The following is a 17887-nucleotide window of genomic DNA, read 5'->3' as shown; positions in this document are numbered from 1 at the left end:
CCCCAAGGTTGAAACAAGAGGGGGGGTATGTGGCAGCAGGCAGGTAAAATCACCTGGTTGTATCCAGGAGGGCAAATATGTAGGCCCTAGATTTAGGCTTTATGCAGACTTGTACAACTAGAGGGGAAGAGTTAATGAGCCCAGCTGAAGTAAGTGGGCTCATTAAGACCTCTACAAAAAACCCCAGCATGCTTAGCGAGATGCTCCATCCTGGAACCAGTTTTGTGTTTGTATAGACTGGGGAGTGTGACACCTGTTCTGTGCGGTGAGTTAACGCCTGTGTGGCAAACCTCTACAACAGAGACAGGGACTGGTGCAGCACAAGGCTGCACTCAGTTGTTAGACAGGGAATCTAAGTGTGTAATTAGAGGTCAAGCTGACCAGGATTTATTTTCATGTTTTATTTTTGTTTGGCTGTTATATGTTTCACTGCATGTAGCATAAATAAACCGCATCTTTTGTTTTTTTTTGCACCTACAACGCTGTCTGCTGTGCCTGATTTTGTGTTGTGAACCCATCCAGGGGGTCACACACACCCGCTGCCGAGCTAACCCCTCACACTCTTTTAATACTAGAAAGTATTTCACTTGCTTTAGAAATTACAGCTTGACACTGCATGCTATTATTGAATTTATGATCTACCAGAACACCCAAATCCTTCTTTAACACTGACTCCCCCAGTTGTTTTACTACAATGTAAGTGTGATGCATGCAAGTTTTTAGACCCCAAGTGCATACATTTACATTTATCAACATTAAACCTAATTTTCCACCTAGTTACCCAGTTAATCAGTACATTAAGGTCTGCATGCAAGTAGGGGACATACTTTAAGGATGTTATTTCACTACACGGCTGGGTGTTATCTGCGAACACCATCCCAAACTCTATATCATTTATAAACCTTGAGGTACAATTACACCATTAATAACCTTAGACCATTCAGAGCATAAAGCATTAATCACTACTAGGGATGAGCCGAACACCCTCCGGTTCGGTTTGCACCAGAACTTTCGAATGGACCCAAAATTCGTGCGAACTTTAGAACCCCATTGAAGTCTATGGGACTTGAATATTCAAAATAAAAAGTACTAATTTTAATGGCTAATATGTAAGATATTGTCCTAAAAAGGGTTTGGGGACCTGGCTCCTGCCCCAGGGGACATGGGTCAATGCCTAAAATGTTTTTAAAAACGGCCGTTTTTTCGGGAGCACTGATTTTAATGACGATTAAAGTGAAAAAGAAAGTGAAATATTCCTTTAAATATTGTGCCTGGGGGGTGTTTATAGTATGCCTGTGAAGTGGCACGTGTTTCCCGTGTTTAGAACAGTCCCTGCACAAAATGACATTTAACAGAAAAAAAGCGATTTAAAACTGCTTGCGGTTTTAATGTAATATCTGGTTCCGGCAATATGGATGAAAATCATTGAGAAAAATGGCATGGGTAGCCCCCCCTGCCCATTACCAGCCCCTTTGGGTCTTGTACGGATATTAAGGGGAATCCCGTACCCATATTAAAAAAAGGAAAGACGTGGGGCCCCCAGGCCCTATATACTCAGAACAGCAGTATACAGGCGGTGCAAACAAGACAGGGACTGTGTAGGTTTGTTGTGTTAAGTAGAATCTGTTTGTAATTTTGAACTGGTACATTTTTAAAGTGTAGCTCTAGTCAAAAAATCTATTTTTAAGCTTTTTGGAAAACATAGGGAAGGGTTATCAACCCTGTATAATTTTTTTTTGCCGTACGTCTTTTTTCATCTCACTTCCTGTTGTCTCCTTCCGTTTGCAAGTAGGAGACGTTTGTAAGTTGAATGTTTGAAAGTAGGGGTCTGCCCTATATGCTCTGCAGAAATGGCATAACAAGGTGTCGGTGTTGCCACAACATTGTAAGCCCTCAAAGTGACTCTTGTTGGGCGCTGGAGCGCCCTGCTGTGAAAGATTATATCAAGAATTGTAATTACATGCCATTGTTGAACAGTGGTAGAAAAATTGGGCCTTTGGTGGTTGTGGTGGTGGTGCTGGTGCCACAACACTATAAGTCCTCACAGTTACTCTCAGTGGGCACAGGAATGGGCCCTGCTGTGAAATATTATATCAAGAATTGTAATTACATGCACCTGTTAAGCGGGGACTGAAAAATTGGGCCTTAGGCACTGCTTGTTGGTGCCACGACACTGCAACCTCTCCCATATACTCTAGTTGGAGTGCAGGAATGAGCCCTGCTGCAAAGCATTGCATCAAAAATTGTAATTACATGCCCCTGTTAAACAGGGGCTGAAAAATTGGGCCTATACACTGCAACCTTTCCCATATACTCTATTTGTAGTGCAGAAATGAGCCCTGCTGCAAAGCATTGCATCAAAAATTGTAATTACATTCCCCTGTTAGACAGGGGCTGAAAAATTGGGCCTTAGGCACTGGTGCCACGACACTGCAACCTCTCCCATATACTCTAGTTGTAGTGCAGGAATGAGCCCTGCTGCAAAGCATTGCATAAAAAATTGCATAACATGCCCCTGTTAAACGGGGGCTGAAAAATTGGGCCTATAAACTGCAACCTCTCCCATATACTCTATTTGTAGTGCAAGAATGAGCCCTGCTGCAAAGCATTGCATCAAAAATTGTAATTACATGCCCCTGTTAAACAGGGGCTGAAAAATTGGGCTGGTGGCATCACCCAGAACCAAAAATGTTCTTCCAAGATATCAGCAGAGGAGGAAGAGGATAGACAGTCAACATAACAGGACAGTCACTCAGCATCAGCATAGGCAGTCTTGAAGGGATGTGATATTTAAAAAACAATTATTCGGTTACATCAGCTTCAGGTGCTTGGTAGCTGTGGGTGATCCAAGACTGATTCATATTTATGAAGGTCAGTCGATCAACCGAGCCAGTGGACAGGTGCACCCTGTGATCGGTAACAAAGCCACCAGCAGCACTGAAGGTGCGTTTCGAAAGAACGCTGGATGCAGGACAGGCCAGTAGCTCAATTGCATACTATGCAAGCTCTGGCCAGTGATCCATCCTCAAGACCCAGTAAGCCAAAGGATGTTCGGTGGGAAAGGTGTCCAAGTCTGACCTTGCCCCTAGGTATTCCTGCACCATGTAAATCAGATGCTGGCGATGGTTGCTGGAACCAATCATACCTTGGGGCTGCGGACTAAAAAATTGTCTGAACGCATCAGTCAGATGGCCACCTTCTCCACTGGTCCTTCTGACCGATGCCTCAGCAACACGTTGTACAGGACCAGGAGTTTGTAACCTCCCAGTCTCTGGGAACGCGTTGCACAGACCTTTCTGCAAGGCCTCCCGGAGATGTCTCATCCTCTGCTCCCTCTGCAATGGCAAGATAAGGTCCGCAACCTTACCCTTGTACCGTGAATCAAGGAGAGTGGCCAGCCAGTAATGGTCCCTTTCCTTGATCCGAAGAATACGAGGATCCTTCCGCAGGCTTTGCAGGATCAGGGAGGCCATGCAGCGTAGGTTATCTGAGGCATTTGGTCCAGAGTCCTCTGGGTCACTAAGGACAACATGATCCGCAGCTACGGGTTCATGGGTTTCTTAGGACTGTAAATCATCCCTACAAGACTGCTGCTGCTGAGTGCCAGGCTCCACCTTCATGCTGACACAATCATCATCCTCCTACTCCTCGTCCTCTTCCTGTGTGATCGGTGGGACAGCAGGAACACTGTCTGGATAAAGGGGGCCTTGAGAGGCAAGGAAGTCCTCCTCTTCCTGCCTCTGTTCTGCCTCAAGTGCCCTGTCCATTATTCCACGCAGCGTATATGCTCCAACGGGTGGACAAGAGGTACAGTGTCACTGATGCATGCACTGTCACTGCTCACCATCCTTGTGGCCTCCTCAAACGGTGACAGGACAGTGCATGCATCCCTGATCATGCCCCACTAGTGTGGGGAGAAAAAACTGAGCTCCCCTGACCATGTCCTGGTGCCGTAGTCACACAGGTACTCATTGATGGCCCTCTGCTGTGTGTGCAGCTGCTGCAGCATGGCCAACGTTGAGTTCCACTTGGTGGGCATGTCACATATAAGGCGTTCTTGGGCAGGTTCAGCTCCTTTTGGAGCTCAGCCAGCTGAGCACTGGCATTAAATGATCGGCTGAAATGCACACAGACTTTCCTGGCCTGCTTCAGGACATCCTGTAAGCCCGGGTACCTGCCGAAGAACTGCTGCACCACCAGGTTAAGGACGTGAGCCTCACAGGGCACATGGGTCAGTTGTCCCTGTCGGAGGACGGAGAGGAGGTTGGTGCCATTGTCGCAAACCACCATTCCTGGCTTAAGCTGGCGTGGCTTCAACCACCTCTCGGCCTGCCCCTGCAGAGCTGACAAAATATCTGCCCAAGTGTGGCTCCTGTCCCCCAAACAAACCAGCGCAAGCACGGCATGGCATCTTTTTGCCTGCATACTTGCATAGCCCCTTGAACGCCTACGGAGCCCTGCTGGTTTCCGGGGACAGAGCACTGGAAGAGGCCATGGAGCAAGAAGAAGAGGAGGGGTGGAGGAGAAAGGTGTGTCACAACCAGTAGTAGCATTTTGGAGGCATGGTGGCGAAACTACCTCCAACACTACTGCACCTTGTCCTGCATCCTTCCCAGCTGCCAGAAGAGTGACCCAATGGGCCGTGAAAGACAGGTAACGTCCCTGTCCATGCCTGCTGGACCATGAGTCAGCGGTAATATGCACCTTACCGCTGACTGCCCTGTCCAGCGAGGCAAGGACATTGCCTTCCACAAGTGGCATTTGGGGACCTGCCACTGAGGAACCGCACATTGGACAAACTCACAGAAAGGGGCCGAGTCTACCAATTGAAAAGGCAGCAGTTGAAGTGCTAGCAATTTAGCCAAGCTAGCATTCAACCGCTGGGCATGTGGATGGCTGGGAGTGAACTTCTTTCTACAGTCCAGCAGCTGGGTCAGGGAAATTCGCCTTCTACAATAGGACGTGGGTGTACTGCTAGCAGAGTGCCCGCAAGCACTTGGCTGTGACACACCTAATTCTACACCTTCATTCCTCTCAGTGCAGGTTTCAGAGAGGACTGAAGGTCTAGTGGGGTTGGAGATCCCAGCTGATGAGGAGCAAGGAGAGGTCCGCTTTGTTCTTTGGTGTGGGTCTTTAAGGTACGCTTGCCAACGAGCTGCATGGCAGGTCAACATATGTCTGGTCAAGTATGTGGTACCCAAGCGGCTAATGTTTTGGCCACGCGAGATACGCTTGAGACATATGTTCCAAATAGCAGCGGTGCGATCTGATGCACTCATCTTTAAAAAGGCCCACACCAAAGAACTTTTGGAATAACGTGCAGAGGCAGCGCCCTGCACAGGCGGAACTCTGCGGTGTGATTCAGTCGGTGTGCTGTCCTGCCTCATTGGAGATGTGCCTCCTCCTCTCTCCTATCAGGTACCCATGTGGAGTCAGTGACCTCATCATCCCCTCCCTCTTCATCACTGGAGCAAACCTGGGAGTATGCTGCAGCTAGATTACCGTCCTTCTTGAGCATCCCCTCTCTCTGGGCACAGGCTACTGCCTTCCTCTAGCTGAGTATCATCATCAGAGCCTTCAAAACACTGGACATCCTCCTGGAGCATGTACCCAACACTGTGCTCAAACATTTCGGGGGACTCCTCAGGAGGACATGGCGGGTCTAGGGAAGGAGTGACTAATGATGACATTGAGACGAGGGAAGAAGAGGCGTTGGCAGCTGCTTTGCTAGTACCTTGAGCCTGGGTGAGAGAGGATGAGGAGGATGAAGGTTATCCACTCTACTAAGTTTTCGGCATGATGCGGCTCAACACGTCCAGCTGCCGAAAATAAGGACAAGCGTGTCCCATGGCCACGTGCTGATGACGATGCACCGCGTCCACGACCAGCACTGTTGTCTCTAGACACAGAGCATACTTGCCCTCTTTTATTGGCTCGTGACTGTCTGCCTCTCCTTGTTGGCCTTCCAGACATAGTAATGGCCTGCAGGGAGATGGGAAAAGCAGCCAATGGGTAGTGTATATTGTGCTGGAGGCACACAACACCCACTAACTCCTGCAGATGCCTGTATGATAGAACACCAGCAATAAAGGGTAGATACAGGTGATATTGTGCTGTGCTGGAGACACACAACACCCACTAACTCCTGCAGATGCCTTTATTATAGAACAACAGCAATAAAGGGTACATACAGGTGTATACTTTGCTGTGCTGGAGGCACACAACACTCACTAACTCCTACAGATGGCTGTATTAGAGAACTCCAGCAATAAAGGGTAGATACAGGTGTATACTGCACTGGAGGCACACAACACCCATTAACTCCTGCAGATGGCTCTATTAGAGAACAGCAATAAAGGATAGATACAGGTGTATACTGCACTGGAGGCACACAACACCCACTAACTCCTGCAGATGACTGTATTAGAGAACTCTAGCATTAAAGGGTAGGTACAGGTGTATATTGTGCTGTGCTGGAGGCACACAACACCCACTAACTCCTGCAGATGACTCTGTTAGAGAACAGCAATAAAGGGTAGATACAGGTGTATACTGAGCTGGAGGCACACAACACCCACTAACTCCTGCAGATGGCTCTATTAGAGAACAGCAATAAACGGTAGATACAGGTGTTTACTGCACTGGAGGCACACAACACCCACTAACTATCTAATTTTTAGGGACTCATTAATGACGGGAATAGTCCCACTGGATTGGCGCAGGGCGAACGTGGTGCCTATATTTAAAAAGGGATCTAAGTCTTTACCAAGTAACTATAGACCTGTTAGCTTAACTTCTATAGCTGGGAAGATACTGGAGCTTTTAATAAAAGACCACATCGACGAGTTCTTGCTGAACAAAAACACTTTAAGCAACAGACAACATGGATTCATGAAAGACAGAAGTTGTCAGACAAATCTGATTTCTTTTTATGAGGAGGTAAGTAAAACCTTGGACAGAGGGGTGGCGGTTGACGTGGTATACTTGGATTTTGCAAAAGCGTTCGATACAGTTCCCCACACACGGCTCATGTGTAAGGTAAAGTCTACAGGTTTGGAAATATCAGTTTGTAAATGGATAAAAAATTGGCTAAAAGACAGAATTCAGAGAGTCGTGGTTAATGATTCTTACTCTGAATGGTCTAAGGTTATCAGTGGTGTACCCCAAGGTTCAGTGCTGGGACCCTTACTTTTTAACATCTTTATAAATGATATTGGGTCTGGGATCAAAAGTAACATTTCTGTCTTTGCAGATGACACCAAGCTATGCAGTGGAATAACGTCCTTACAGGATGTCTCCAATTTACAAGCCGACCTCAATACACTGTCTAATTGGGCGACTATGTGGCAGATGAGGTTTAATGTTGATAAATGTAAAGTTATGCACTTGTGGGCTAAGAATATGCATGCATCATACATGCTAGGGGGAGTACAACTGGGGGGATCCATAGTGGAGAAGGATCTGGGGGTTTTGGTAGATCATAAGCTCAATAATAGCATGCAATGCCAAGCTGCTGTTTCCAAAGCGAGCAAAGTCCTTTCTTGTATTAAGAGAGGTATGGACTCCAGAGAGAGAGATATCATTTTGCCCCTGTTCAAATCATTAGTAAGACCTCACCTGGAATATGCAGTTCAGTTTTGGGCACCAGTTCTCAAAAAGGATATTGGGGAACTGGAGAAAGTGCAGAGAAGGGCAACCAAACTGATAAGAGGCATGAAGGAACTCAGCTATGAGGAAAGATTAGAGGAACTGAATTTATTCACTCTTGAGAAGAGGAGAATAAGGGGGGATATGATCAACATGTTCAAATATATTAGGGGTCCATATAGTGAACTTGGTGTTGAGTTGTTCTCTGTACGGTCAACCCAGAGGACAAGGGGGCACTTTTTACGTCTAGAGGAAAAGAGATTTCATCTTCAAGTACGGAAAGTTTCCTTCACAGTTAGAGCTGTGAAAATGTGGAATAGACTCCCGCCAGAGGTGGTTCTGGCCAGCTCAGTAGATTGCTTTAAGAAAGGCCTGGATACTTTCCTGGATGTACATAATATAACTGGGTACTAACATAGGTAAAGTTGATCCAGGGAAAATCCGATTGCCTCTTGGGGGATCAGGAAGGAATTTTTTTCCCCTGCTGTAGCAAATTGGAGCATGCTCTGCTGGGGTTTTTTTTCGCCTTCCTCTGGATCAATTGTGGGCATAAAATTGGGTATTTGGATTGTACGATTATTTTTTATTTTATTTATTTGTTTTTAAGGTTGAACTGGATGGACTTGTGTCTTTTTTCAACCTGACTAACTATGTAACTATGTAACTATGTAACTCCTGCAGATGGCTCTATTAGAGAACAGCAATAAAGGGTAGATACAGGTGTATACTGTGCTGGAGGCACACAACACCCACTAACTCCTGCAGACGCCGGAACACTACACAAGGCCACCGCGCTGACGGCCTTATATAGTGTGGGGCGTGTACTAAACACCCTGAGCTATAATTGGCCACAGGCATCCTGCCTGTGGCCAATTATGGCTTTCTCACTGCTGGCGCTGTGATTGGCCAAGCATGCGGGGTCTCACAGTGCATGCTTGGCCAATCATGAGCCAGCAATGCACTGCGATGGCACAGTGCATTGTGGGCCGTGAGCACCACACGAATTTGGCGCTAGCGGCCCACAGAGTTCTGGCTTCGCCGAATGGGCGAACAGCCGGTGTTCGAGTCGAACATGCGTTCGACTTGAACACCAAGCTCATCCCTAATATTTACAAATAAAACACTTTGTGAGCACAATTCCCCAACCAATCAGAGATGAGGAAGGATTAACCCCAATCGAAAAGCTCTGTAATAGAAAAACACCAGTAAAACATGGAACATACCAAATATATGCAATTCTAACAGACCTAGAAAGTCAGGGGACCCTACCTTTCGTAAATGAATGGGAACACGATATGGGTACAAAACTAGATGAAACACAAATGATAGGTGTAGTACACAACTACGCAACTGACATAACCTCGATAGAGGCAAACTATAAGTGTATGGTGCGTTGGCACTTGACCCCAGCTAGAATTAACAAATTTCACCCAAACAATTCCCCCCAGTGTTGGAGGAATTGTAACCAAATAGGAACAACAATGCATATATGGTGGGACTGCCCGAGGATACGAGAATACTGGTGTGAATTATTAGCATATATAGAGAAGATAACAGGAGAGAAGATAACAGGGGAGAAGATTCCGCAACACCCCTGGACTTGCTTGTTTCATGGGACAGCTAAAACCTTGATACAATATAGAAAAACGTTGGTTCCATTTCTGCTCAATGCCGCTAAGGGGCTTATCCCTATTAAATGGTGGTGCTCTAGCAAACCAGCCATAAAAGAGTGGTTACAGAGAGTGGAATATATAAGCAATATGGAGTACCTCTGCCGGGCTGAACGGGGACGGATCAAAGCCTACAGAGCTATCTGGATGAAATGGAATATACAGTATTTACAACATCTGAAATATACATGCAGGGAATGTTAGACATAGGCTAAGTTAGAAAGGTAACAAGGAAAACAGATCCTGGGGGGGGGGGGGGGGGGGTGTAAGGGGGATAATATGATAGGAGATAGATATAAATTAAAGATGCTGAAAGTACTTTTCACATTTTTGCTATGTATATTCATAATATTTTTAAATATAAAAAAAATAATTATATAAATTACACTGATGTTAAGTTTATGCATATGATGGTTCAGCAGCCTAGCTAACTTCACAGTGGTGATATTTAACTGGTCATTAAATTTTAGGCAGGTGTGTGTTACGTCTGCTGGAATCATCGCATTTTGCTGGCTGCCTACTGATGCATAAAAAAAAACATTGCACAAAGGTAATATTTTTTTTTATTAAGCCAGATTAATGCATACCAAAAAAGATGTACACTTTGCACAAAAGTCAAACAATTATTTTATACATTCTAATATGCGATCTTATTTGGTCCCTTTTGATAAAGCATTAACCGATAAAGCAGAACATTGCAGTAACCTATATGAACCAATCATTTTGAATAACTGCAGTAATAAAAGAAAACACATTCTGAGTAGTTGCCATGGATTACTGCCTTTTGTCTTTAAAGTGTATCTAGACTAAAACATTTTTAGTTTTGTATAACGTTAGAGCAGTTAGAACCCATGTCAGGATTTCAATGCTGTCTGTGTCCCCTCTTGGGACCCTCTCAGATTGTCCTGGTGACCATTGACCATGATGAAATAAAATGATGGTAAATCTGCAATTTCACAGTTGTTACCACATTGGGAGGAAAAATCAGCAAATAGGGCCATCTATGTAAGCTGGGATTTCCTTTTTTTTCTGTTATGTCTTCTCTGGCACAGGAAGTGAAAGAAAATATCCCCAGTATAACACAAGCAGGAAAAAAACAATACAGGATTTGTATCTATGTATGATCCAGTGGAAGAGGTACTTGCAGGTCTTGTAATTGCCTCTTCCGCCTGACTGTTTGTATCTACTTGCCCTGAGTGAGTGTCTCATCTGAGTGCTGTGCCCATCATTGGACTAATATATAAAAAATATGAAGCTCAGCTCAATAAAAATAAGCAATAAAAGTTAACTTGTTATATAAAAATCTTATCCTACTACCTCCATTAGCTGAGGTTTCAAAGACTAAAAGCTTGAACTCAATGACTACTAGGAGGTTATCAATTATGGCAGCTGCTAGTTCTGAATTTCGGGTTACTGAAAAACAGCCACGAAGTAAACTCATTATCTATTCCTGAATTGATAGTTCATGGTTTTTGGTTAAACACACGTTCCCTACTTCAGCAAACATTTTGTACATGAACCTGAAGGTGTTAGGCCGCGTACACACGGGCGGACTGTTCGCCCAACCTTGTCCGCTGAACAGTGTTTGGGCGGACAGTCCGCTCGTGTGTGGGGCTTCAGCGGACAGTTTCAGCGGACAGTTGGACGAACAAGGTCTTACGGAAATTCCGAAAAACTGTCCGCTGAAACAAGGTTTCAGCGGACTGTTCGCTCGTGTGTAGGCTTGTTCGGCCAACTAAGTCTCGCGCATGCTCAGAAAGGATTTCCACGTCGGAAGGTTGCATTGCAGTGTATTGGACGTCGAAATTTTCGATCCGTCGTGCGTGCCGAAACGTCATCGCGCACGGTTTCAGCAAACTGTTCGTCCGTCGTGTGTGGCCATGTCCGTCCATGCCAAGTTTGAGCGGACTGTTTGCCGAAACTGTTGGACGGACAAAGTTGGGCGAACAGTCCGCGCGTGTGTACGCGGCCTTATAAGGAAATTGTAGACCATTGTTTTTTTTTATAGCGTGGGGAAGGTTTTTCTTTTAAAGTCAGGGTAAATTGATTACTCGGGTGACTCTTTCAAGTTCTGTTTGGTGTAGAAAACACAGGATCCTCAAGTGCCTTGAGTGAGTAGGTTGCCTGTTAACATAATCATGGCTATAGCATGACTCGCTTTGGGTGCTTTCAACAATTAGTGTAGGAACATGCATTACAAAGGTGCCCTGACAGCATGGCTTCACATACTGTACACGTGTGTCTATGTACTACTGTGTCCTCTGTCTATAATATATTTTGGATTATTGAAAGGCTTTGTTGGTAGCAGGGTTGAGTATAATAAATTAATTTTCCACAGTGGAGATTTCCCCTAATTTTCTGTTGTGTCCCCAAGGTAGGCAGTGAGGGAAATTCTCCCTGTTGAGTACACAAACAGCAGTAACAATCTCACAGAGGTTCTATTCACCCGCAGGTAAAGCTGGAATCTTACTTTAAGTAAACAGCAGTGTGGATAATGGTGAAAGAAACTATTAGAAACTCTTTTTTATTGATCTGATTGGTTGCTATATCATCTTTCTGTACAACAATGTTAAGGTCAAATACAACATTAGAGCCATTTTTTAATCCTCAACAAATTCAACAAATTAATTCATTGTAAGCATAAGGTCCTAAGGAGGTTGAATTACTAAAAAACATCATACATTAAATAGGACAAGTCTGGATATAGGAGCTCATATGCATGTGTTTTTAAATATAAAGTAGGTCTAATTTCTGTCTATATAATTTTTCATTGAATTTATATAATAATGCAGTGAAGAAAACAAACATAATCTGCAAAATACAATAACCAATATCAGCCGATCAAACTGCACAGTTCCTTAATGAAGAGTCATATGCAGATGTGAGTTGAAGCACACTGGTTTATATTTTGTCTAATAAAATTTTAACAGACAATTTAGTAGCTATAAAATATTTGCCTGGAGATCACTGGTTTGTACTGCCATTTTTTACATTTCCAAAATTTTCTATTCCTTTACTACGTCATGTAAATGGTACATTATTTTAGTGTTTTCTTTAAAGCAAAACTTTTTGATAATAAATAAATTAAATTATAATAGCAAGTTCTGGAAACACATTGCTTCTCTTTTTTGATTATCTTCAGTTCCTTTCTTTAGATAATTGTACCATGTTCTAGGTTGATATTGAAGGTATTCATTGTATCTCAGTTTGTTACTGGGCTGTGACATTGTGAATCCATCCAACAATTCTAGTTATTCTGCTATATACTCCAAAATGGTTGGGTCTTGCACAACCAGTGCCCCAACTCACAACCCCTGCTATAAACCATCGCCCTCCAGGTTCTTGGCAAACAAGTGGACTGCCAGAATCACCCTGAAATACAGAAAGACAATGGTGTTGTTAGACCAACCTCATAATGGTTATTTGATATAAAATTTACCTAGGCTAGAAAGACTGTAAGGAGATCAGGAATCAGGAGCAGAAAGACAGTATAGTCTAGACAGACTGAGAACAGGGGACCAAGAATCAGGGATCTGGGAGACAGGAGTTGGGAATATGGACCAGTAAATATGGACCAGTCATTAGGTCTATATTCTTCATGTGGGTAGCTCATCTAAGGGAATAAAATGCATGTTGACCCCCAAAACAGGTAGGTGAGAGGTCCTTACAAAACCAGAAGTTTTTGTCAGGCTTTTGTTGCTCTATTTGCCCTATTGGCGAGATTTCCTATCACTTCTTGTCAAGGAGACCCATGTCACCAGGACAGAAAATGAAGAGAAATCAACCTACTAGGGACTCAAACAGCTAGAAAACAAAAACAAAAGGACACATGTCTATAGAGGTCAATTATCAAAAAACAAAACCTAAAAACCCACATCCACCGAACACTAACACCATGGTTGATACAAAGGAAGGCAAAAAAACTTATAAAGAATGGTCCAATTTCATATCAGGGGAAAATTCTTCCCTTATCCCCTAAGGCAATGTTTCTCAACTCCAGTCCTCAAGTACCCCCAACAGGTCATGTTTTCAGAATTTCCCTCAGATGAAACTGCTGTGGTAATTACTAAGACAGTGAAACTGATCAAATCACCTGTGCAAAATAAAGGAAAGCATGAAAACATGACCTGTTGAGGGCACTTGAGGACTGGATATGAGAAACATTGCCCCAAGGCAACCACATATTCTCGCAATCAATACTCTGTGGTGTTATTTCTTATGAATATTACCACCAAGGTATAGTCTGTGCATTTAGTAACACATCCAGCCTTTTTAAAAATAAACTAGCGTTGGCAACAACTGGCTCCTGTAAAAGTATTTTTCACATGTTCAGTGCACTTACTGTAAAGAAGCATCCTATGCAGAGGTTATACCCTTTTCTCTAGTCAAAAAGAGTGCTCCCATGCCATTTGCAATAACCTTATAGTGAACACCTTTTCACCTGGTTTAAAGGCATTAAAGGAAAGGTGTAGGATTTAAAAAAAAACAAACACACATCATCACTCATACTTGTGATGCTGCAGCTCTCCCAGGTTGGCTCTAACACTGAAAAACTTAGCATTCACATGACCGCTGATTGCTCAGTTCTTGTTCTGCTCAGAACGGAGAGCAATGGCTGTCAGTCACTGCTCTCCACTCTGTCCCCTCCAGCGCTCACTGGAGCGCTGGGTTGGAGAGGGGACAGAAGCAGCTTGCTTCAGCTCTCAGCAGTGTGCTGAGAGGTGGTGCCAGCTGCCAATCAAGCATCCAGGTGTATCCTGACAATATTGTCAGGAATCCTTCCAGATCCAAGAGCAGTTCTGCCACAGCAGATGATAGCGGGCAACAGCTCACTATTCGCTAACCCTGGGTCACAGGAGAGCAAAAAAATGGGCAATCATGTGGCCCACAAGAGAAGTATGGCCTAAAAAGTTTGGGCACATACTTCTTTTTTAAATTCAATGGTAAAGTGAAACTGAGGTAAGATAATTAAACTCTAGCTTAGCCTTTATTTGACTATGGATAGTTGGACCAAGTCTGCTAACAGAATATGAAAACATCGGAGGATAACTAGGAGCAAAATTGAAAACAATTTTTACAACTACGTTCACACAGAAGAGAAGCTTTTATAAATTATTTAAACTTGCAACTTGCACAAATACATACATTGCATGAATCTTTATTCCCATCAGGCTGCCCAGCACAAAACATTCTAGGAGTAATCAGATAATTGTATAGTTCACTGCAGAGATCTTCAGAGATTAAAGTCAAGTCCACTTTTTGGAGAATGTCATTGGTTGGACCTAAAATGCACAAAACCTGGTTATAAAGTATAAACATTTGCTAAGATATTTTAGGACACATTCTTAGGTCCACCTTAAGACATTAACCTCCCTGGCTTTAGGATTATATCAGATTTTTGAATCTCCAAGCGGTACATTGTTTTGCATAGAATTTGGCGTTTTATATATATATATATATATATATATATATATATATATATATATATATATATATATATATATATTTTTTTTTTTTTTTTGGCTGTTTTTAAACATCCAGGGTATGATAAAGTTTGAAACATGAAATCATTAATTATAATGTAATAAATAACTATAAATAATTATCAAAAATAATAATATAATAATAAAATGTATTAAAAAATTTAATCAAATCAAAAACACAGAAATGTGCTCAGTCGCAGAATTGTCGCTGTCATCACTTTCATTGTCTTATGGTGAATTTCCCCACGAATCACTATCCCTCAATTCTGCAAGTGATTTTAATGTACTATCACTGTTTTCTAGCTGGTCTAAAGCCGCTTTTGATGTAAAGGGACATTTTTAGGATGCCATGGACATTCTCAACTTTCCGGGCAGAAAGAACAGTACATATAATATAAAACTGCATGCAGGGCTCTGGACAAAGCACTAGGGACAAAAGGGAGGTGAAATAATTTTGTACAGTAATGTAATCTTACAGATTACAGTGTATTTTGTATGTGTATGTGTTTTGTACTTTTTGAATTTACTGCCAGGCTCCGCCCCCATGCGGTACAACGCTCGCAGGGAACGGAGCACAGAACAGTAACACATCGGGTGGAGGATCCGGGGGAGGACATTGCAGGATCCTGGGGACAAGGTAAGTAACCTGTACCAGGATACTGCGATACAATCCCGAGTGTGGCTCGGGGTTAGCGCTTTTGGTAATGAAAATTCACCCCGAGCCACACTGGGGAATACCACTAGGAAGGTTAATGGGCCCAGGGTAAAGATCATTCTAATACCCTTCTCCAACACTCATTAAACCAAATATTTATTTATTTTTTACATTTTTAATGCATGCACCTTCAAAAGTTACCATGAGGAAATATTATAGCTGTACAAAAATTGTTATCATGTATTTAGACTTAAAATGATTGTAAGGGTTCCTTTTAAAAAAAATAACAAACATATTATACTTACCTCCACTGTGCAGCTTGTTTTGCACAGAGTGGCCCCTAACATGCTCTTCTGGGGTCCCCCGGCGGCTCTCTCGGCGCCTCCCCGCATCAGATAACCCCTTAGGAGAAGCACTCTCCTGAGGTGGTTACCTTGTGGGCGTGCTCCCAAGTCCAGTATCCAGTGTCCATAGCTGCCAAATGTATGACTCGGCCCCGCCCCCCAGCGTCATTGGATTTGATTGACAGCAGAGAACTGCTGAACGAGAACCCCGGGTAGAGAGACAGCGCGTCCCAGTCGGGTCAAGTTCCAGGACTCAGGTAAGTAAAACAGGGGGGCAGTGTTTTTTCACTTTAATACATAGGATTCATTAAGGTGAAAAAACACAAAGGTTTACAACCCCTTTAAGAGTACTAGACAAATAAGATTACTATAAATAATTACTATAAATATGTTTTATTTGTTGACGGATATCTTTGAGCATTTTCAAGAATAAAAATCCACTCTGTAAAGTATATCTAAAGCCAAAATGTTTTAAAGATGAAGTAAACTTCCATGGATTGTTTGTACCTATAGGTAAGCCTACAATAAGGCTTACCTATGGGCACTGTAAATATCTCCTAAATGTGTACCATTTAGGCGATATTTACTGTATATGCAGCCGATCGCGCACGTGTTCTAAAGGAACAGCTGCTTGTGACATTTCTTCAGAACCCTATACCGTGACCGCGGGCTCCCGCACCCATGCGCAGGCGTGAAGTCACACAGCTCTGGCAAGTCACACAGCTGGAGTCAGCGGACCCGGAAGGAAGACGGGAGAAGATCAATGCGGTCTCCAGCCATGAAAACGAGGGCTTCGTTTGCAGGTAAGTTTCACATAATGTGCTAGTATGTGATGCATACTAGCACATTATGCCTTTACCTTTTAGGTCAGGAAAAAAAAAAAGAGGCAGTGGTTTATTTTCTCTTTAACCTATCTCTGAACAGTGCAGGAAGGAATGTGGAAGTACTAAAACCCCAATCAGGCTTTTATTTCTTGAATTGTATTCATCGCACTTAAAATGCTCACACACAGTTGGTGTAGGGTGGTGTAGTGAATTGGTGGATGGTGCCACCATGCAGTCATAGGAAAGTAAGGATCTTAGTAACACTGTCCTGTCACTTTGGAAAGATTTCCTTTGACTGCCTCTTGTGTATCCAGTAGAGTGGAAGGTTCCCTATTGGGAGACAGCAAAAAAAAAAAAAAGAAAAAAAGGGAAAGATGAACCTTCTCCTATTTAAAAGAAGCAAAAAAATAGTTTTGGCTTCAGATATAATTTAAAATGAAAAACAAGAATCATTTTGCTTTCCTAGAATAGTATTTCTCAACATTATGTAGCAAAGTCTCTGGCCCCTTTAGGCCTAATGGTGATCTCCATAGTCAGGGACAGCCGACATCCTTCTGTGTAGAGTGGATTACAAGGCATTGTGGATGTAATGCAAAATTAACAGGTCGGCGCCAGACACTTTTTGAATGCAAAGAGATTTATTGTCTTTTAACCCTTTCACTGCCAGGTCCGTACACTGTTCTGACCTACAGAAGTGCCTGCAGGTGCCCAAGTCTATATTCCTGCTCTGTTATAAGCTCATGATCACTCCAGTAACCATAATCTTATATCAGAAATGTTGCCAACCATCAGTACTTTTACTGGCAGCCAGTAAATAATGGGCACTTTTCTCCTGCCAGTAAATGCTAGTAAGAGGAAAAGGTTGGCAGTAAAAAAATATGGCTGTGACACTTGGCTCGGAACTGCGCATGCGCAGCTCAGGTCCGAAGGCGGCCGAGACCATAAAAGTGCCTGTCACAGTGTGTTTGGACGGTACCGGCAGGGGGTGGGTCTAGTGCAAGGGTGGATCCAGAATCTAGTCTCGGGAGGGGCACTGCCAGAAAATACTTTTTTTGTGGGCAATTTATCGGGGCAATGGCTGGTGTTGGCGCTTTCATCATAACGGCACCGTGGTTGTTATGGTGTCAGGATGATTGAAGGGCATTATTTCTATTATTACATTGTAATATAAAATGAAATAGTTCAACTCACCATAATGCAGAATCAGTGGGAGCCCCTAGAGTGTCACTTTCCACGTCGACCTGCCTTCAGGCGCAGCTTGTCA

The 17887-nt window shown here is 43.4% G+C and overlaps 1 protein-coding gene across 2 annotated transcripts in view; it reads right to left on the bottom strand.

Moving 5' to 3' along the window:
* Positions 1 to 9862: 9862 nt before the first annotated feature.
* TMPRSS6 (transmembrane serine protease 6) overlaps positions 9863 to 17887 on the bottom strand; it is a 430707-nt gene continuing 422682 nt past the window's right edge. For both annotated transcript variants that reach the window (XM_077452249.1, XM_077452250.1), the window contains 2 exons: positions 14463 to 14599; positions 9863 to 12689 (listed from right to left, as the gene is read on the bottom strand). In XM_077452249.1, coding sequence (XP_077308375.1) covers positions 12528 to 12689; positions 14463 to 14599 — 299 coding nt within the window. In that variant the 3' untranslated portion in view covers positions 9863 to 12527. The remainder of the gene's footprint in view (positions 12690 to 14462; positions 14600 to 17887) is intronic.

This window comes from Lithobates pipiens, unplaced genomic scaffold, assembly GCF_037356315.1.
Source record: "Lithobates pipiens isolate NorthernLeopardFrog02 unplaced genomic scaffold, aLitPip1_a1.2 Scaffold_23, whole genome shotgun sequence".
Lineage (NCBI taxonomy): Eukaryota > Metazoa > Chordata > Amphibia > Anura > Ranidae > Lithobates > Lithobates pipiens.
The sequence above is the reverse complement of the archived record's forward strand: the minus strand, read 5'-3'. Positions and strand labels throughout refer to the sequence as shown.